This window comes from Phyllobates terribilis, unplaced genomic scaffold (assembly GCF_046119375.1).
Source record: "Phyllobates terribilis strain yellow unplaced genomic scaffold, ASM4611937v1 Scaffold_4__5_contigs__length_816908805, whole genome shotgun sequence".
NCBI lineage: Eukaryota > Metazoa > Chordata > Amphibia > Anura > Dendrobatidae > Phyllobates > Phyllobates terribilis.
Window position 1 is genome coordinate 518,796,248 of NW_027362764.1, and position 22,500 is coordinate 518,818,747.

The following is a 22,500-nucleotide window of genomic DNA, read 5'->3' on the forward strand; positions in this document are numbered from 1 at the left end:
CGCTACTTTTTCAGGGGGATTCCAGGTGGGGGGAGAAAACCAAGTTCTGTTCCCTGCGGGTTCATACAGCCTGCCTTGTACATTTTGTAAACCATCTAAATGCAGGTACGAGATCATCCTAGTTTATCGGCTTTTCTATATTCTTGCCTCCTGTGCTTCCTATTCTGCTCTGATAATGTTTGTTGCAAAGAAGTGAGGAGCCTCATTGTGATGATTTCCATATATATGGTCACTCTAATTGAGTCCATTATATAATTTCTAGGGTTCTTTGTACACTCTTTTCTGCTCATACTCATCAGGACAAATACAACAAAGCTTGTGAACGTCTGTTGTGTTGCATCTACTGAAATATTTACAGGGACTTTTTTTTTCGGTTTTTAGTTCTAGGTTGGGTCATTAATGGAGCTTGGCTGCCGACCTTCTGCAATGTGTGATTAATCAATATGTAGGTCTGGGATAGAGCGCACATGCTGTATGTGCTCCTGGATATTAACCCTTCATATGTAAACCACTCATTTTCATGGAGCGGTGAGATTTGGCATGATTTTGTTCCATGGAAATGTTTGTCTATGTGAAATCTACCTGCAAATACAGGTCACATCCCAATAACCTCTATTCGCAGCACCACAAGGGTGCCCTAATGAGTGCCAGCTGAGGCTTTGTTCACATATCTGTTGGTACCGTATATTCCGGCGTATAAGACGACCTGGTGTATAAGACGACCCCCCTACTTTCCTGTTAAAATATCGAGTTTAGGATATATTCACCGTATAAGACTACCCCTTTTCCAACGCATACCAAACACCGGTAAAAATAAAAAAAAAACAGATTTGAATTTAACATTGTCCTTTTTTTAATTTAAATTCTTATGACATGCAGGTATATAGCAGGAAAACTGTCACTCATAAACATATTAAAATAGGGGGGACCCCACGTCATTTTTTGGGGGGGTCCCCCATTCTAATAGCTAGTAAAGGCTAGGTATTCAGCTGGGGGCTGATATTAGTAGCCTGGGAAGCTCCGTGGGTATTACCCTCTTCCCAGACTTCAAACATCTGCCCCAGCCGTCTGCTTAACCTCCGCTAGAGACTATAATGATGGTGGATCCCACGCCAATTTTCTTTTTAAAAAATCCTTTATTTTAACACTAAATGACAATTGAGGGGTTAATAAAGATGCAGTCCCTAAATTATTAATTTTGTAATTAATTTTTCCCAAAAATGTTGACGTGGGGCTTCGCCATATTTTTGTGTCCAGCCAGGTACAGCAGGCAGGAACGGGCTGCCCCCAACCACCAGCTGCCTATTTGTACCTGGCCGGACACAACAATATAGGGAAGCTCTTTTTTTTAAAATTATTTCATGAAATAATTTAAAAAAAAAATACGTGGGGCTTCGCCCTATTTTTCTGTCCAGCCAGGTACAACTAGGCAGCTGGGGGCTGGAATCCGCAGCGCAGGGAGGCCCAAGCTTTCTGGGCCCCCCCCCCCGCTGCAAATTGCAGTCCGCAGCCACCCCGGAAAATGGCGCGTTCATAGAAGCGCCATCTTCTGGCGCTGTACCCAACTCATCCAGGGCCCTGGTGCGGTGGCTCACTGGGTAATAAAGGGGTTAGGGCCAGCTTGGCATTATCAGCTGGCCCTAAGCCCGAAATTCATGGGGTCACGCCAATATTAGACATGACCACCATGAATTTCTAGTAAAGTAATTAAAAAAAACACAACACCCAGAATAAAGTCCTTTAATTGAAATAAAGACAGAATTTTTTAATGTTCTAAATTAAACCATACTTTCCATCACGCCCATTCCAGCTGAAGCCAACGATCTCCTGCAATAAAAGAAAAATAATAAAGCAACCTCATCCTTACCTTTCCATGGTTCCCAGGACCGGTCCAGCTCTGCTACATTCACATGACAGGCTGGACCGCAGCAGAACGCTGCCGTTCAGCTTGCCATGCGGCAGACACTGAGAAGAGTAGGCATGCTTGTGCTCCTCAGTGTCTGACTGTGACGGCATCCAGATGAGCCGAGATCATGTCCAATGAACTCGGCTCACCTCATGCACGTCACTGACAGCGTGGGAAAATTCTCCTGCTCCCCGCATGCGCAGTAGAAGTTTCCCACGCTGTCAGTGACGGACGTCCAGGAGGTGAGCCGAGTTCATTGTCGGCTCATCTGGATGCCGTCACAGTCAGACACTGAGGAGCGCAAGCATGCCTGCGCTTCTCAGTGTCTGCGGGTTGACAGGCTGGATGGCAGCGTTCTGCTGCGGTCCAGCCTGTCATCTCGATGTAGCAGAGCTGGACCCGTCCTGGGAACCATGGAAAGGTAAGGATGAGGTTGCTTTATTATTTTATTTTTATTACAGGAGATCGTTGGCTTCAGCTGGAATGGGCGTGATGGTAAGTATGGTTTAATTTAGAACAATAAAGATTTGTGTCTTTATTTCAATTAAAGGACTTTATTCTGGGTGTTTGTTTTTTTTAACTTTGACTATGGGGTTAGTAATGGGGGTGTCTTATAGACGCCTCTCCATTACTAACCTGGGCTTGATGTCAGCTGGCATTATAAGCTGACATCAACCCCAGCCCTATTACCCCACTGCCACCGCTACAGGGCAGTGGGAAGAGCGAGGCTAAGTGCCAGAATTGGCGCATTCTATGGATGCGCCATTTCTGGGACGGCTGACGGCTGGTGTTTCTAGCCTGGGAGGGGGCCAATATTCATGGCTCCCTTCCTGGGCTATTAATATCAGCCCCCAGCTGTCTGCCTAGCCTTTGCTAGCTATTAAAATAGGGGGGACCCCACGTCATTTTTTTGGGATCCCCCATTTTAATAGCTAGTAAAGGCTAGGTATTCAGCTGGGGGCTGATATTAGTAGCCTGGGAAGCTCCGTGGGTATTACCCCCTTCCCAGGCTTCAAACATCTGCCCCAGCTGTCTGCTTAACCTCCGCTAGAGCCTAAAATTAAGGGGAACCCCATGCCAATTTTTTTTTAAATAAATCCTTTATTTTAACACTAGATGACAAGTACAGTAAGCAATACTGTCACTGTACTTCATATATATGTGACTGACATGTTTCTATCTATCTAATCTATGTGTGAAGCTCTATTCTTTCTATTCTAAATTGTCGGATGCCGGCTTATGCCGCTGCTGAATTGCCGGCTTTTCATATATTGTCACAGAAGCGATGCGAACTTCCCAGCTCCGGACACAGCGCAGCGCTTCTGTGACAAGTGAAAGCTGTCGGCACAGAAGTCCTGCGCTGTGTCCGGAGCTGGGAATACGCAGCGATGTGTCAGTTTCAGCAAAGAAGCGCTGACTGTCTGGACCTACCGCCGCCGTATTTTAACTCCCTCCACCTTATATTAACTCCGACATGGCAGGGATACGGCCACGGCAGCTTATTAACACCCCCAGAGTATCCCCGCATGTCAATTTCTGAAAGTTCAAAAGCATTACCGGCGTATAAGACGACCCCAGACTAGACAGAAGATTTTTCAGTCTTCAAAAGTCGTCTTATACGCCGGAATATACGGTAATTAAATATTAAAAACTGAATCCTCTACAAATGCACACTTGGGGGGTGAAAACTAATACAAAATATAAATCAGCTTTCAACAAATCTATTTTTACAAGAGGCGACTCTGAACAGTTCTAGTGTTCTGGACTTGTGCCGTGGTTAGACAATGGATCCGTTCACATACAACATGAGATGACCATCCTTTATGATCAGTTTGCCATAGACTTCAGTGTTAAAATAAATATAAAACTGATGCAGTTTCCACAAGTTCAGCTTTTAGATTTAGAAGATGCAAAACTGATCAACATGTTGTAACGGACTTGGTGTGTTTTTGCTTTCAGTATGGAGCAGAGTTTCGAAGATTCTCCTTGAATCGATATAAGCCGGGGACGTTTGAGGAATTCTACAACCTTCTCCTTCAGATCCACAATATCTCCAATGTAGATGTTATGCTTGGCTATGCCGATGTCCATGGTGATCTTCTTCCAATTAACAATGATGATAATTTCTGCAAAGCTGTTTCAAGTGCCAACCCGCTGCTCAGGGTATTCATACAAAAGCAAGGTAAGATGGCCATCCCTATTTTTCTTGTTGCGGAAGTACAATATTCAGATTTCTAGGATTTAGTTCCCATTATTAGAGTCAAAGCAGCTTCTTCATCTTGATGTAATGTTAAGTGCTAGTGTATAGTGTGCTATATTTATACCTATATATCTCAGTGGTGGTGTTTCAAAATAATTAGACAGATGCAAACCAAGATTTTATTTTTTTATAGCATATAAATTAACAGTGAAATACGTTATAACCTCCCTAGAATCTTACTCGTAAAGTGTATGATCTTGGAAGCTAGTCTTGGTGGCTCAGGGTCCTACATGCCAAACCTATGTGCAACATACAGTTGAATATGTTATCAACTTAATGCCATGGTTCATGGTTTTAATGTATACCTTGCCATATATAAATATATATTTTTTTCTTTTTATTGCAGTATTGTATTGATATGCGTAGATTTGATCATAGTCCACTAGCTACTATAGAATTTAGTAGAACATGTTACCAATAGAACATACAGAAATCTATGAAATTGTCATTTATTACTAATCTGGGTAGGATCAACCCTCCTAAACGGTCTATATGGGCATTTAGGTCATAGCAGGCTGAAATAAAATGATACCTTGATATTTGTGATCTGATGTCTTAAGAAAAAAGTGAATTTCTCTGGAATATGTAAATGCGCTGTTAAGATCTATGGGCCTGACATAGCTCTCCCTGAGTATCTGCCTCCAGAGCTAATTTAAATAAAAGGGTAAGTTACCAGTGTGAGACATGTAAGGACTGACACTTATCTCTCTGGATCTTACTGCAGAACTGTGTATGATTACTAACTCGGCACAGCAGAGCTGAACTTTTGTTTCATTTCAAATACATTTGCAGCTGTTTTCTCAGTGCTTCATCTTCTATCTCAAAGGAAGTCAATGTGGGGGGGAGGGTAGTACAGCTGAGCTAACAGCATTGTGAGAAGAGCACTACAGATGTGTTAGTAATGGGATAAAGTTCACCTCTGCTGTACTGTTATTTATCCTACACAGTCTGCTCTCCTAGTCTCACTGCAGAGCACTCAGTCATTACATGTCTCACACTGCTAATGCCCCCTTTAATTTAAAATCCGCTCTGGAGGCAGATTCTCTGGGAGATACATGTCCAGTTTATAGATCTTAACAGCTCATTTTCATAGAAGAAAAACATGGATCTCTTTGGAATAAGACATCGGATGGCAGATAACCAGGTAACATTACATTCAGCTTCCTATAACCTTACATGCCCATATAGATGGCTCAGGAGGGTTGATTCTACTGACATATTCCCTCTAACATAATATTTTTTCCCCAACTTCAGCCCTTCTTCTTTTTTAATTGATAGTCAACAGTAGACCACAAAAGGGGTCTGTGCAATACAAAAATGTTGACCCCTGTTGAAGAGCTGTTTTACACGAGCAGATTTCCTGCCCAAAAGCAAAACTGGATGAGGATGATGATGATTCTTAAGGGTTCCTTCAAACATGAGTAATATTTTATTGCATGCAAAAAAACGGTCTGGGTTTCATGATCAGTGTCATCAGTTTGGTCAGTGTGTCACGGTTTACCATCAGAGTTGATCAGAATTTCATCAGGTTTTATCAGAATAAAATAAAACAAATTGCAGGTTTTTCAAGCTCCCCCTATCAAACACTGTGAAAAATGGACAGCACACAAATGGCATCAGTGCTGTACAATATTTATATTTTATTTTTTCTTATGGATCCATAGATTTATTTTGGCATGTTTGATCCAACAATCTGATCAATATCCGATAAGTCTCCATGCTTTAGTGTGGATCGCTCAGCCTAAGGAAAAAATTGGATGTTATTAAAATTATGAATATCACTCCTACAGGAAAAACCGATGTCTGCATTTGTTATGTGGCCCTAAAAGTCAATCAGCCATCAAATAGTCTTTTGCAAGTGTGTTCGCTGATTTTACCGCTCACCGTCCTCTGTAAACACGGCAGCAGTGTTCATTCAGCAGATTCTTGGCTAATGGAAAAATGACAGCGATCAGCTGTTTTTATCCTCTGTGCTTTTTTTTTTTATTATTGTTTTTACTTATGATGTTCTATGTATTACACCCATGGTGCTGGGTAATATTTGCTTGTTTATTACCTGGATAAAATTTTTCTTATTTTTAAAGGGTCTTGAGAAATCCAGATTATTCCAAAAGGTGCATTGTTTTTTTCCCCTATAATTGTACTATGGGAAGTGCGTAGAAATGAAGATTAGATTTCATATTCTGCAGCTTCATATACTTTAGTAATCTAGATTTCAATCTTAATCACTTGAGGCCATTGCAGGCTTGGTTTACCCGCTGACAACTTTCTGTTTAATTGGACGTGACATTTGGACGGGCAAGAAGACCTTGCCATTAGTGTTATTTTTTTTTTAAGGGTGCTGAGCAAAATTTGTTTGAGGGTAATATTAACCTCTGGTATATTGAAACCGAGCAGCTAACTTTGTAAAGCTCTGGTTCATTTTACATTGTACTGTGCTGAAGGGTTCATGGATTTACTAGTAGTTTACAAGACTTCTGTAGTCTTATCACTTCTTGTGTGGCAGTGTTGGACCGATCCCCTGATGTTTCTCCTAGAAGCCCTTTCAGAGTGACCTTTACTGGCCCCTTTACAAGGAACACAAGTAATAAAGCTGACCTATAATGTGCTACAAAAGCCATGAAATGGCATTTAGGTTTATTAGGAATCCTGGAAAATTGGAAGTCTACCAAAGAGAACACCTAGCAATAAATATGACACTGAAAATAATGCTTTGATTTAAGACTTATTGGAGTAAGGTTACATTAATGTGTCCTGGCATCGAATGGCCATAGCCTTCAGTGCCATATGATCTATCATAATTAATAGGTTAGTGACATTCATGTCATTAACTGAGGATCACTCTGAAATGCCATTATTGCATCAACTAATGCTACACTAACCTAAGATGTGTGATATAGCATATTTTGGTTTAATTGAGTAAACTTTATTCAGGCCTAAGGGGTAACATCACTCATTGTAGAGCGTGACATGGTAGTGTAAAGAGACTTATAGGCCATGCAGTGCTCCTCTGGGAAATTAAAAATGCAAATTGCTTTTTCAGAGAGGAAGAGGGAGACTCTAGTGCCACCTATTGGAATTAGAAATCCTAAAAGTCCGTATCGACCCTTTTAATGAGCCTTCCCATATGATGTAGGACAAGTCCAACCAGAATCTCTTAGCAGACACGTGTTTTGGGGTCTTGCCCCTCCTCAGTGCAAAGCATGGAATTTAACTTGGCTTGTATGAGAGGCCTCTGACTGGGGTCTAAGGGGTAACGTCTCCTCTTACACATTTGTACTTATTCAGATGTTTTCCCATGTGTAAAGAGAACCTGGCCCCAGGTTAAGATTGGGAAGCTTTTGGTCGTCTAGTATTCACACTGCTCACCTGAATACAATAGTTGTTTTTTTGTTTGTTTTTTCAACATCTGCCATGTGGTTCTAGAGATGTGATTTTTTTTATATTTTTTTTTTATATATATATTTTTTCCTCTTTAGTGCTAATTTTAATGGTCTTTATCAAGGGGGCATTGCTCAAAAAATAATAATGCAGAGCAGCCTAAAGGCAAGATTAATGAGAATTTTTTCACTCAAACTTTCATGCATGATGAATGAGCATTTTTGGGCAGATTGTTCTGTCACTCAAACCCATTCACTATACTCAAATATCATCATAAATAATGGGTCATTAATATTGAATTATTGGCCAGTGAAAATGTGCTTTAATTAGAATCTATCGGCAAGTTTTTGCTACCCTATCTGAGGGCAGCATGACCTAGGTGCAGAGACCCTGATTCCAGCGATGTTACTTTACTTGTTGCTGAAGTAAATTCTATTTTCTCTTTTGCAGATGTACCAGATCTCTGAATGCTGAGCTGTGTATATCCCCATCCTCACCATTGATTGGCAGCTTTCTGAGTACACACTGCATAGACAGAAAGCTGCCGATCAGAGGTGGAGCAGGGTTACACCGAACTCCTACATGGTAGCAGGTTCAGTAGATAAAATCACGGTCATAAGTAGGAGATTATCAAAACTATAGCAAGCATCCCAGTAAGTGACACATCAATGGAATCATGGTCTCTGCCTCTACGTCATGCTTTCAGATTAGGTGGCAAAAACCTGGTGCCAGATGGCAATAACAATTTAAAAGGGAATCTAAGACCTTTATGACTTGCTGACAGTATATGGAAGCTGCTGAAACCCTGAGTAGTTTTACAGTGAGGATCAACACACATGGTAAACTCTCTACTTGATCAACTCGTTACTGGGTTACTGCAAAAGAAGGTGCACAAGACCGCCCCCATTCTGCCAGACCGTGTATTATTACTTAGAAATCCCTTCTCACCTATGCACCACTGCTCTTCTATCTGACTTGAAAAATACTTGTCAGTAATCGCTCACCAACACGTCTGTGACCTCAGGTTTAGGGGCCACAAGAATGGTATTTCAGGCAACATGTTGCCCCCTGGGGAGAGGGTTGAACACCGTTGATCTAAATAGTAGCAATTCTTTTCCTCAAACTTTAGTATACGCCATTTCTAGTAAAGAATCTTGATTTACTGAGCAGACTGACATTTCCTTAAGTCTTTGCCTCTATGTATATTCAAAGCCTTATTCTTGATAAATGTTGTTTGGCCTTGCTTTTTTTTTTTTAAATCCACTCTAAATATGTTATCATATGTGTCCCCTAAAACGAGACTTACCCTAGTCGGGTCTCCTCCATGTGACATGGAATATGTTTCTGGAAAATAGTTAGCCGAAAGAGGTTGACTGGTTTCCAGCCAAATAAAGTCGCTGTAGCAGGTGAGACCTAAAGAATCCAATGTAAACTATTAATCCTGTCCTGAAGGAACATCTGGAGGAATAATCAGGAACACACGTGTGACACTGTATTTTATATTCCTCCTTACTCTACGAGATACTGTACACGTGTTACATCAGTTCATGTAATAGTCGGCACATGACATTTAAGAAGCGTAAAACGTGTATTATTGTTAGTATAATATCTAACGGTTGACGCGTCTTTCCTTGTTTGGCATCTGTGAAGGGTGTTGGTGACACAAAATGCCACTATGGGAAATTAAAGGGCTCTTTGCTATGATGGGAAAAATTTTTACCTATGACTTGTCTTTGTACATGCAAATCATGGCCTTCTTAACGGGTTCCTCTGGCATTTTCGCATTTCTACATCAGGGAGGTGAGCATCACTAATGACGTTATGGCAAAAGGTAAATGCAAGAAGGCCGTTTTCCTCCATGCACCAGTCTTGGGATGCGTGAAGAACAGGCAGGCACCAGTCATTGTGGCTCTGGACCAAGCCTCTAAAGGGGTTTGCCCAGTACTTTAATGTTTATGACCTGTCCTGCCTGCACTCATATGTAAATAATGTACAGCGCAGAACTGATCAGCTCCATACAAGTTGATCTGCACCAACCACTAAACCGTGTTAGGAGCTGCGGAGTCCTGCTCTGTACACCGCTTACATCCGGCCTCCGAGGGAGGTGATGATAGTTGATCAGTTGGGGTGCAGGTTGTGGGATTTCACAGGCTCTTATATTCACCTAGCTAAAAGTAATGGATTGATCAGTGACCAATTCTAACAGGTTATGCGCTGATAACACGTAGGTAACAGGTGAATAGTTGAGCTGGTATACTGAAACCTTCTGGTACATGCAATCAATGTATTCTCAATGCTCTGTAACCAGAAAAAAAGTGTCCTATTGTCATATACACCAGGCCAGTATACCATACTGTATTAAAATAATCACAACTACAGTATAGGAAACAGTAATAAGCTGAATTTCCTCTAAAGTAGGATACAGTAAAAATTCATGTTTCTGAAAAGATGAGATGTGATCCAATACCTTGATAAATACCTATCTTTATGTCCCAACATCTCTTGTAATTGGCCTTTTTTTATTAAATTGCCTACACTTCTCCCTATCCTGTGATTTTATTTTTTTTTTTTTCTAAATGTGTTTTTGCTTTTTACTTCCTGTGAAGTTTTAAGTCTCAAACGAGTCTTCACAGGAGGCTGGGGCTGCACTCACTTCTCTGCAGTGTCTATCACCCCTCTTGAAACAGGACATCATTAGGGGTGGTGCTGCAGTCACTTACCACACCTACTGTCATCATCGTCCTCTGACTTCTTGGTTTAGTAGAGGTGCTCAAAAAGTGGCCACTGTTGCTGTTAGTTACTGCTTCTAATACTCCAGTCTCTTTCCCTGAAACTGATCGTCATCAGGGGGCGGTGATAGAAGCAGTGTGAGTAACACCAGTGCCGCCTCCAGATTACTATTTATTTGAAGGCCTTGATAAAGGCTGTGGGACGTCGCTGCTGCCACTTACCCTGCTTCTATCACCACCCTCAAATGAATAATCATCAGAAGGCAGCACTGGTGTCACTCCCACTGCTTGGATCACTGCCCCCTGAAGACTTTTCATTTCAGAGTAAGAGACTGCAGTGATAGAAACAGTGACTGTGACAGCGGTAGCAATTGAAGTTGTGGCCACTTCTGGATCTCCTTTACTGAATCAGGATATCGTCCTAACGTCCTGTTTCAGGAAGGGTGATGGACACTGCAAGGGAGTGCATCCCCAGCCACCTGTGACGTCCTGTTTGAAACTCCTCTCAAATGAACGTCACTTAAAGTAGAGAAAAAAACACATAGGAAATAGCATGATTAAGAGAAGTGAAGGGAATCTGTCAGCAGGTATTTGTTATGCAATCTGACAGTACCATGAAGTTGGGAAAGAGACCTTGATTCCAGCGATGTATCCCTTAGTTTACTGGGTGAAGCGGTTATGATGGTGTCGGTTTGCTTTGTTGCAGATGCAGCAGAGCTCAGATGTTGAGCTGTGTAACCCCGACTACACCAAAGCTTTCTTTGTACATTGGCAGCTCTGTCACTATACAATCAGTGTTGGGGATTGGTTGGACTAGGATGCTGGAAGCCAGTTGTCCTCTAGTCAGATGATGGAGGAGGAGGATGACGACGACACAGCCCAATAAGTGACACATCCCTGGAATCAGTGTTTTTGCTCCTACATTATGCTGCTCTCAGATTACATAACAAAAAACTGGTGACAGATTATATTTCATAATAAAGCAACTTACAAATGTGGCTTAAAGATAGGGGTTTATAAAGGGCTTTATAGGTATCTGACTACCACTCTAATTGACCTCTTAATAAATTGACCCCAGGATGCATGACTCCTGATCTATTTTTTTCTGGGACGGTTTCTAGGGACTGATATGAGGAATGACCATCTCTATATATCACTTTTATAATAACAGCAGATAGCTAATGGGACGGGTGTTTGAGGTACACTGACCCTGGCTTATATGCTGCATGGAGCTTGTGTTGGCAGTGAATAAATGCTTTTATGTCACTGGGATTGTCTTAAGGAAAGAAATCTAATATTTGAGCTTTAGCTGGAGTATGCTGTGAACTAGTTCTTGAAACTTTCGTGCTCTTCTTAGCGATTGTTGGTTGTAGTTTTCGGTTTGTGTAACAACTTGTAAAGTTCTCCTTCCTTTTATTCAGCCATGACTACAGAAGGCAGGAGGCCAGTAACTGTATCATGTATTGTACAGAAGACTGCATCATCTAAGTGTCTTTCCTTAGTAAATATTAACATTTCGTGGGAATCTTCTGGCCTCCGTTTCTCTGAAAACACACATGCTGTACTAGAAATAGCAGACGCCGACGCCAGCCCGCTACATATGGTCTTTTCATGAGCACACGCAAGTTCCTGCGGGCTGCCTGTTCTAAGTATCTGGGTTCTTCCACTCTCGCTGGAAAAATTGTTGCTTTTCATGTGGATTTTATCACTAGTGAAATTTGTAGCAAACAAATGTATATGCTAATTTTATAGTCTGCACCGCATAACAATATACAAAGAGATTTTCCCAGTGTGTATGAGATTTTATATAATCTGATACTTTGCTGCTTTTAATACATTGAGTTTCTCTAGTCAAAAATACAGAAATACAGCAGTGTTATTCACTCTGTACTAAACCATGTGGTCCTAGGATTTTCTTATACTCATAACATAATTTTCTGACCCCATCCAGAAGAGGCGTTGTGTTTTTGTTGTGTTTTTGTTGTGTTTTTGTTGTGCCTGTCCATTACAAGGGTTATCTCATAAGAGACAAATATGGCATTACTATCAGATATGCTGCACCTATCTCCAAAACAAGGATTCCCCATTCTGGCTGGCGTCCAACCTCCATTGATTGGAGTGTTGCGGTGTATATGCTGGCTCTTGACTATACATTGCTATGGGGGTTCGTATACTTTTGGATGTATTTGGAACTTCTATTTCAATGTATAGACAAAGCTGGTGCATTCTTCGCCACTTCTTCTTCTTCTCACTGGTCGTATGGGAGTGAGAAGACTGGATCAGAAGAAGCTCTTTCTGGAGAGAGGGGCAGTTCCCATCAGATGTGTCATATATTATGAATATGCCATATGGCTTTCATGATAACCTGTTAACTTTTTAAATGATATTTGAAAAATCTCTCCTGGTTGTCCTTGTGGTAGCAGGGATCTAGATGGTCAGATGGGCATTTTGGTGCTTACAGAACCTCTATAGTCGCTCTGTTAGGACAGTATTTGTCTTATTTGATGTGCATCTGATATTGTAAGGCGTGTGTTTGTAGGGCTTTATTAGTGATCTTAACTCCCTCCTAAGCCTTGAACTGATGTCTGACCACACCTTGGCTTAAATATAAAATTTACTGGCTGTGGTTGTCTATCATCTGAACACAGGTGTCAGTTTAGTAAAAGAAATGATGAATACATTTGTAAAGTAGGATTAGGGTTATATTTCCTTTTTAATATCCCAAACCTGCAACGTACACTACCGAGCGTTCCTTTATTCATTATTTTAGTAGTGCAGTAATCTTTGAGAGGCCTCACAACCCTTTTATAAGATCTTCGGGGCTGCTTTTTTAAAGTCATGGACTATGTAAAAGTAATGTCGTATAATTTTTTTAGCCTGATTTAAAAAAAAAAAAAAAAAAAAAAATGCATCTGTTTCTGGGTTTAAGAAAGCTTTGTACTTTGAGGTCTGGGAAATAAAATTCTTTGTCTGCTGTCCCAGTGCCATCAGCAAAACACGAATGTCCTTTCTGTAAGTGGAAACTTCCCAGAAACTGATGCGGTGGCTTTTGATATAATTGAATGTTTTCAGGTGGTGACATCAGAAAAGCTCCTGGAATTGTGATTTTTCTTGCTGCTGTACTTCTCTATTGCCTGCATCCCCTCCTGCTGATGCATAAGGCTGCACCCTCATACATGAACATAGAATTTAAGGTGGTCATGGTCATACACATTAGGGAAAAGTAGTTTGATGGTTGAGAAACCATTGAATGAATCCGCATCTGGTTGTGACATCAACGCAGCAATATTTTAGTCCTCATTGACCATTATAACACTGGTCCTTCAACCTGGCCATACATGTTCAGTGATACTGGGCAAGACATGAATAATCTTTCTGGAAATATTCTTTAAAAAAGACAATTTTTGTAAGAAAGATCTATTTAATTTGACTTTGTGATGACAGTCTGTGATCAGTCAGCTAAAACTATTGTTCATTGTTAAATTTCATCGGATGAGTGTTCATAATGGTTGAATTTGTCCATTTAAATCCACTTGAGTTTGGGCACTGGAAACCAGTGGCATCAGGAGGGGTGAGATCTTGTCCATCGGCTCCTAATTTTGGCTTTATATTGTGAACCATCAGGACGGCTCTTACATTTTGTCGTTGTGCTTTTTTAGATCAGTGTGATTTAGTAGGAATGGCATGTCTGACTGACTGATTTCAGGCTTTCTCCATGTTGCTTGGATTTTATTACGAATAAACGTGAATTTACTACCTCCTCCAAGTACCAATGAAGGCAGTTTTCTGTCTGCGGTACTCTTCTTCTCGCTGCTGACTTTCCCATACTCTTTAGACAGAAGTGGAAATAAAATGTGAAGTGTATTTGCACAGAATAGACTTTTTTTCTCTGGTGTCACGTGGGATGTTTTTTTTTCTTTCTTTTTGGAATCCCTTTCACAACAATGACAGGTCATTGAGCAGCTTTACCTTTTTCCTTCCTCACACAGGAGAAATAAATCTAGTTTATCACATTACTTGGCAATCATGATCTCCCCTTCCATAGCAAATCAGACTGGATGTGCAGGTTGTGTAATTTTACCATATGCAAATAAATCCATTTTTAAGGCTTGTAATGATGTTAGAACCAAGACATTAAAGTGTTTACAGAGCAATCCAGAAAGTCACAGCACTTTTTCCATTTTTTCCAATAAATGGCTTGGGCTATGCTGTTGGTTTACAAAGCCTTTCTGTATAACATACTTGTCTAGGACTCGTGTGCAACCAAGCCAAATGCACAAGGACTATATTACTGACCAGAGTTCTTGTCCCTTTCCTTATACAGGGACGCAGAGCCCTCCATACATTACCATGTTAAAGCAATTCTCTATTAGAAGCATTTTTACATAATACACCATCTGATGGAGAATAGCGTGATTGTTTTTTTTACTTCCTATTAGACTGTTTGGGTTGCTCATCTATTGAGAAGCATTTTGTGCAGAACCTACTCAATTAGAAGACTCCTCTACGCATCATGTCGGCATAGGTGTGTATGTCACATGAGTGGTGCTAGTATAGTACCTGGTGCTAGTACAGTACCACGTGCTGTGCTATTCTTACCATCAATAGTGGTGGAAACTCCGACATAAGCCCCCCATGTAGACTATCAACATATACATAAACATATTGGAAACATTAAAAATTCTTATAGAAGCACTCCTCCTCCCATCAAAGATTTTATCCTCTTAATCTATTGCAATCCTCATATTATATAGCACTGTGTACTTACAATTGCTCACTTTGCCTTTCTACCCAGATAAAGGAAATCTGTCAGGTTTTTGCTATGTAAACTGAGGATCGCATGAAGTAGGGGTTAAAACACTGAACTCCATAGAGCTGAGTGGTGTTTTTAACTTTGGTGTTTTTTAACTCTATTTTTTTTTTTTTTTTCTCAGCTGTATTTGGCCTGAGAAAAAAATCGCAGCATGCTGTGCACATTTTACGGATACATTGCAATTGTGTAGCTTAGGAAACTGTAAATGGTCCTGTAAAAGATTAATAACTGCTGAGTAAAAAAAATGGATTGTATACGGACAGCACACGGATGACAAGTGAGAAGGAATCCTGCCACTCTCCTGGATAAGAATGGCACCGATTTTTATTTATTTTTAACCGTTAAGTGGTAGCAAGGCCCCAGACTAAAACTTTAATCACATCACTGTCTATATTCTGTGTACAGGGAGAGCCTGGTGGGGTGGGATTAGCTTTCTCAGCTCTGCTGCATTTCTAAATCTAAAAAAAACTGTGCCAGAATGGCTGCACACAGTAAACTAAGTGATACATTGATGGATTCCGCTTCTCTTTGCCCACATCATGCAGCTGTCAGATGAAGTAGCAAACAGATTCCCTTTAATTCTTCACTTTTCTCTGCTTTATGTAGAAACAGGAAGTGTCTTTTCCCTGGATTTATCATCTTCCTCTTCAACTCCTGACCCGGCTGCTCCCTCCCCCCCCTGCCAGGGACTTCTGCAGTGACTTATGACTCATACAGGGAAAACAGACCTCCTGCTTCTACATAGAGCTTAGAAGGATTCAGCTAGTCAGTTTTTAATCACCTGATGTGATCGACCTAATGGAAAAGAGAACAATTAGCTGGGTAGAAGGGCAAAATGAGAAATTGTAAGTACAAAGTGCTGTATAATATGATTGCCATATATTAAGAGGATACAAATTTTGATAGGAGTGCTTCTTTAAATTGTGGCTGCATTTTTCAAAGTTTGTCTGTACCAATAGAACACTTTTTTTCTTTTTGTGCTAATAACCCACAAATTAAGGGCTCACTCATGCCAGTAATGTTTCTCATACATGAAAAAATGGTTTAAGAGCTGATTAAAATGTAGCCACCCCCCCCCCCCCCTTCCATTTTTCATTGTTGCAAACTTATTAGCTTGCAAAGTTTAAAGTTTAGGCTATAATTTATAAGACCAACTAGGTGTTACCAGATATTTTTCTCTGGAGTCATGTACTTTATCCACTGACAGTGACCAGTCATCAGCAGGAGATGTCAAGCGGGGTGGAAAAAAAGAACACTCCCTTCTGTCAGCCCTGATGGGTGCAGCTAATGTGTAGAATAGAGCAGAGTGTGATTATAAACACTTCCAGATTTCTTCTCAAGGCAGTCAGTGTGGGGGGGGGATAATACAGAAGAGTTGTGTGATTACAAACACATCTGCAATCTGGGCTGATCCCTGCTTATGATTGCCCTCTGCATTATAGCAGCCAAAGTACTCACCCCCCCAGAGGTAAGAATCTCTGGTAATGCCCAGTTACTTAAGTTTTTCACAAGTTGTTAATTTATGATATCAGAAAGTCTGCGTATTAGGACTCAATCTACTAACCAGATCAATCACTGTATATGGTTGACTATCTACAAACCAAAGAAACTGTTGTGTTATTGGCCTATAGTGACAGTAAGAAGCAAATTGCCCTGTGTCCCTAAACCATTCCTAAATGAGCATGAAGGAATGGTTTAATTGCAGGTCCTTTAAAGGAAATACTGTTAATGAAGGAGATTTAGTAATGTTTTCTGATAAGCCATGAGTGGCGCCATATCAGTTCATTGGTTTCCACATACTACACAATACAAGTGTAAGTAAAAAATCATTCTGTGGTGGCAGCACCTCTGAACACGGAGCTGTTTGCTGGATATGGTTTGTTATGTTAACCTCTTTAAAGTTAATGGTGGTGAGAGTACGAGACCATGCAGGGACCCCGAGGTCAGACTCTGCCTCTTAATAATCTTATGTAAAGTCCCTTGCTGATAGCAGGTCACTAGTGCACATGTTTCTGCAACGGCAGAAAAACACATGGCTTGTTGGTGACCTTTGAAATACAATGCTGACATAACTTTCTTATATTAAAAATAGAATGTGTGTTTTCCTAACATTTTATGCCCTGAATGTTTCCTTTAGCTGAGTATTACTATGGTTAAGATAATGCGAGATGACTGACTGAGCATTTTCTAATGCTCATCCTTACACTCTACGATTTTTTTTTTCCTCCTTCTTCCTTGGCATGCTCCTGTGGGTTTTTGTTTTTTTTTTTTCGTCCCGATTTGAGCGAAACACCTCCATATGCATTTCTTAAAGGGGTTTTCCATTACTTTTGTTCTATGGGGCTAAGAACATATTGGCAGGTAGTTGCTAACTAGCTGGCTGTGCTGTCCTACAACAATCTCGCGGGGCTATTCTGCTGCTTCCTTTGACCCCCTGTCAGAGGAGAGCGAAAGAAAGTTGCTCTGACATGTGGTCCCTGCCAACCTCATGCCGATTGACAGCCAAATCCCCGCATTTGGGCCGTGGGAAGCCAGCTGTCAATCAGCATGTCGTCTTCGGGATGCCCGGTCAACTGAGCAGAGCGAAAGACCAGGAACTGCTCTGTTGACAGAACATGGCTGGCCGGAAGCTGAGCTGGAAGAGTCAGCGGGCAGAACAGGCAGGTATTTAGCAAGTGCGTGCCAGCAAGTTCTTAGCACAATAGGGGGGGGAGAGGGGAAAAATAAAGGGGTCCTGGATAACCCCCTTTTAAGGCTGAGGTCAAACAGGCCTATGCAGAAAAAAGGCTATATTTCACCTGTATTATCATCCGTACCTATTCACTGTATTGCATTTCTCATGTAGGGTGAGTGGAGCATACCCTGAGGCTTGTGACCAGGTGTCCCATTAGTGAGTTTCCAAAAACTATCAATCATGCTGAATAATGCTTCATGAGTGTGAGGAGCATCTTCAGTCTAGAGTTTGTAAAATTTTCAGCTGAGTTTTAAAGTTTGTTTTCCATTAGTTCAGAGATATTTCACTCTTTAGATGTTATCAGCTATCATGTGCCGCTAACAGCCGTGGGTTGAATCTCCAGCTACTCGCGGCTGTTGCATTTTAAATCTCACTGTCCATTTCTACGAGCGGCCTTTAACTCTTGCTTAGAGGAAGGGCATCACAAACCCTGACCATCGGCCCCCTGTCACATGATCATGGGGTGCTGATGGGTTGGTATAACAACTGGGGTTCTGCATCAGACCTCCATGCTTGTCATTGCAGATCTCCTATGAATGCCGGCTGCAGCCTTCTATGTGTAGCACAAAGGATCGGAAGATTGCAGCTTTAAGTCTCCTAAGGGGACTATTGTAGCAAGAAAAATGTAGAGAACATTTATTTAAAAAAAAAAAAAAAAAAAGTTCAAATCAACCCCTGTTGCCTCATCCAAGATAAAACCATAAAAAATACACATTTGGTATTGCTGGGTTCAGAAACGCCCGATCTATCAAAATATTGGTTAACTGTGTAAGAAGAGAAACAAGTCAAAACGCCAGAATTACTTTGCCGCAACATTGCAATAAAATGCAATAACGGACGATCTAAACATTGTATCTACCCCAAAATGGTATCAATAAAAACGACAGCTCAGCACGCAAAATAAAAGACCTCACCAGGCCCCAGATCCCAAAAAATGGAGACGCTACAGGTCTCAGAAAATGGCGGCATTTTTTTTTCCTCACTATTTAGATAAAAAAAAGAACCTATACGTGTTTGGTATCTGCGCACTTGTAATGGCAGGTCAGTTTTAACATATATAATAAACATGGTAAATAAAAAGAACTGTGGAATTGCTTTTTCTTTTTTTTTTTTCTTGCAATTTCAGAGCATGTGGATCCCCCCCCTCCCCCCCATTTTCCAATGCACTGTGGTAAAATCAATGGTGATGTTCAAGAGTATATTTCGTCCCACAAAAAAACGAGCCCTCATACGGCCATATTAACGGCAAAATAAAGTTATAGCTCTGGGAAGAAGGGGCGCAAAAAAGAAAACACAAAAAACTGAAAATCCCAAGGTCGTGAAGGGGTTAAATATCTGCGAGCTCTTAAATGACCAGCACCCCAAGCTGTCATATACCTGGGAATTATTTTTGTTTCCATGAGGATCTTGCTGTTTTTGTTGGCTTCTTCTTTCCAGTAAAAAATAAGTGAACCTGACTGTTTGCTCAGAATCCATTCCAGAACAGGTTTGTCAGGACTGCTGTAATAATGAAAGCCATGATGCCAGTCTAATTTTAATATTTGCTCTATAATGCAATCCAGTTGTGTTTAAAGAAAAATGAATCTGAAAGTTAGATATACCGCTGCCAAACTGGCAGCCTTGAAGCTGTTTCATGGTGAGGGTGGAGGAAGCCTAGTCTACCTAGTAGGTAAATGTTAGATCGTGATAAACTTCTATGCAGTGATGGCTTACCATTTCAGAGCTTGTTCACACATTGCATTTTTGTCACGGAAAAAAGCGGTATTCTCATTTACTCTGCTGGTACTATAGATTTCTGGAATCTCATTCACTCAGCTAGTTTTTCCTTTTAAAGATTTACACCTTCAAATGTTTGGTTTTTTTTCAAACCTGCAGCATGCCAATTCTTTCAGCATTTTTCACCCATTCATATGAATGGGAAAGAAACTCCAAGATTCACACAACAAGTGTGTATTATGCATTTTTCTTGCCAACACTCTCTAGTATTTGCAGATTTTTCTGCCCCAAAAACCAAACGTGTGCACGTAGCCTTACTGTGGGAATGTTTCAAGTTGTTTCTCTCGTATATATTTTTTGCTCGCCCTCCATTAGAAGCTGTAGTGGTGCAGCGTGCTGGGATCGTTGGTGCACTCATGATGGCACGTGTATTTGTCTAGAGAAATGAAGCCCCTTCTCTCCTATACCTACAGAGTGAGATTATAGATCGTTTTCTTATGGTCTGGCTTTCAATATTTGCCTTTGTCATTTCTTATTAGACGTGTCTTAAGCATTTGTTGACTTTTTATATAAAGGTACTTTAAGGTCTGTGAGTTATGTTCCTGTTCACACCCCCAAATGTACAAAGAACTAGAGCAAAACTGAAAACATGGGCCATTCATTCACACTGTGGCCATTAACAGACCAATATAACCATTGATGGAACCTAGCCCTCATGACTGGCCCCTCTGTGCCCAAAGGCCTCATAGAGTGAAGAAGGGATAGGATCCCGAATAGGCCTATGTTTACTGTTTCCCCAACTACCCATATGACCACTGCAGTCAATCCCTGAAACACCAGGTATTTAACAGGTGAGTCAATGTCTTTATTTATTTTTTGGCTTTTTCTTCACTCTTGGCTTGGACTTTTTAGGGTTGTGTTTTTTTTTTTTTTTTTATGAAGCCCAACGAGCGCTTTGGAAATCCAATGTGCCACATCCAGACTAGATGTCTTTTGTTATAAAACTGGTGACTCGAGGCCGAATGCGAAAGCTCCTCTAGTGAAGAAGTAGATGAGTGTTTGAATAGTTTCCAATGGAGGAGTTTTGGAAAGCTGAGCTGAGCAAAAGTGCTGCTGCAGCAAATATGTCACAAGGAAAAACAATTTTGCCATCCAAGAACAACCTTTTCTCCCCATAGAGGAAGTGTTTACTATTTTCAGCTGTAAGATACTTTTGATTTATTTTCTTTTTCTGAATTTTTCATTAAAGGGGCTTTCCAGGCTTATATATTTTTTTTTTTCCTTTTTTTGTTTTTCACCGGCTAGCTATACCTAAAAATAAGAAAATAAACCGTAAGTACTTCCTGCCTCTCCACTGCTGCCTCCAGTCTTTGACAAAGCTACAGCGATGTCATGTCTACAGTGCATCACCGCTGCAGACAATCACGGAGCTTGCTAGTCTTGTGATGTCTATTATCATGTGTTGCCTTGTTGTCTACGTTATATATTGTGTATGATACAAACTCCCCTTAGATCTGCCCTGAGTGCTATAGAGAGAGGCCTGCATGAAAAGAGGAAACCAGAACAGGCCCTTTGGGACTAGAGTGCAGAATTGGGATGGGGTACAGTTGCTCGCTATGAGAAAAACTGTGCTTTTGTGTCTTGCCCAGAATGTGCTTCTTCGACACTATAAAAATGAAGGTTTAGAATTCCTTTCACACATGGAGCAAATACAACTTTTAATATACAACCCTTTGTTGCCAGAATATCAATCTTAAGAAGTTCTCAAGTCTGTAAAATGCCTCCAATTTCTCCAGGTGGTAGAAGACGTAGCTCGGCGTCAACACCCTGTCTGCATCTCAGGATGTACGCTGAATGTTTTTTTGCTGTAACAATCAATTCATTTTTCAGATTCTTCTGTACCTTTGACAGCGGACACTCCAGATGTATCAGAAAGCGAGTCTCGCACAGTGACGTGCTCGGGGTCTTCCATGTCTCGGTGCTTTCCTTGTCCTACTAGTAGGGCTGATGACACATAACGGCGGCGGCAGCAGAACAGCTGGAGTGCACATTCTTTGCATACATATTGTATTTGCGGCTGTGTTACATTCTTTGAAGCCAGGGTTTGACATACGGACTGCATAACTTGATAGCAAATGTTGTAAACGGTGGTGGAAGCATAAATGTTTTCTTGTGTGACTATCCATGTGATCTGACCTTTATAGAACAGATGTATTGTTGCTTATGGTACCTGTGAACTTGGAGTTGTTTCGATGATGGTGCTGGTTTTCTAACCACGGTGGGTGCTGACGTCTCTCACTTCTGAGTGCGGCTGAGAAACAATGTTCCTGTAGTTATTTATTTCTTGTTTTCTTTATATGTGGTATCTGGTAGGGAAGGAATAAGTGTAGCATAGCTCGGGGTCTTGTCTGGTCAGTATGAAATAATGTACATGTGACTCTAATGGTTTCAGTAATGGATGGCATGAGGTTTCATAGCGTTCAGGTCACATGAAATTGTTTTCTAGAGGGGATGGAATAAGTGATATTCTGCATACTTGGCGTTGAAACCAACTTTTCAACTGTGGCATGTTTTCCTTATAGTTACAGGATGTATTTGTCAGGATAGAGTTGGAACTTTAAGGGGGTAGTTTTAGGAAAAAAATAAAAAAATAAATCATTTTGCTTACACCTGGTCATGACCTCTCTGACCCCTTTCTATGAGTATTCATTTAAATAGCAGCAGTGTATTTTTATTTATTTTACTTGCTTATATAGCGCCATTAAGTCCACAGGGCTTTACAGACATTATGGGCACTGTCCCCATTGGGGCTCACAATCTAGATTCGCTATCAGTATGTCGTCGGAGAGTGGGAGGAAACTGGAGAACCCGGAGGAGATCCACACAAACACAGGTAGAACATACAAACTCCTTGCAGATGTTGTCCTTGGTGGGATTTGAACCCAGGACCCCAGCACTGCA

At 40.9% G+C, this 22,500-nt stretch overlaps 1 protein-coding gene across 1 annotated transcript in view; it reads left to right on the forward strand.

Moving 5' to 3' along the window:
• Positions 1-22,500, forward strand: part of PARD6G (par-6 family cell polarity regulator gamma) — a 91,747-nt gene that overhangs the window by 23,249 nt on the left and 45,998 nt on the right. The window contains 1 exon segment of the mRNA XM_073678875.1: positions 3,866-4,088. Coding sequence (XP_073534976.1) covers positions 3,866-4,088 — 223 coding nt within the window.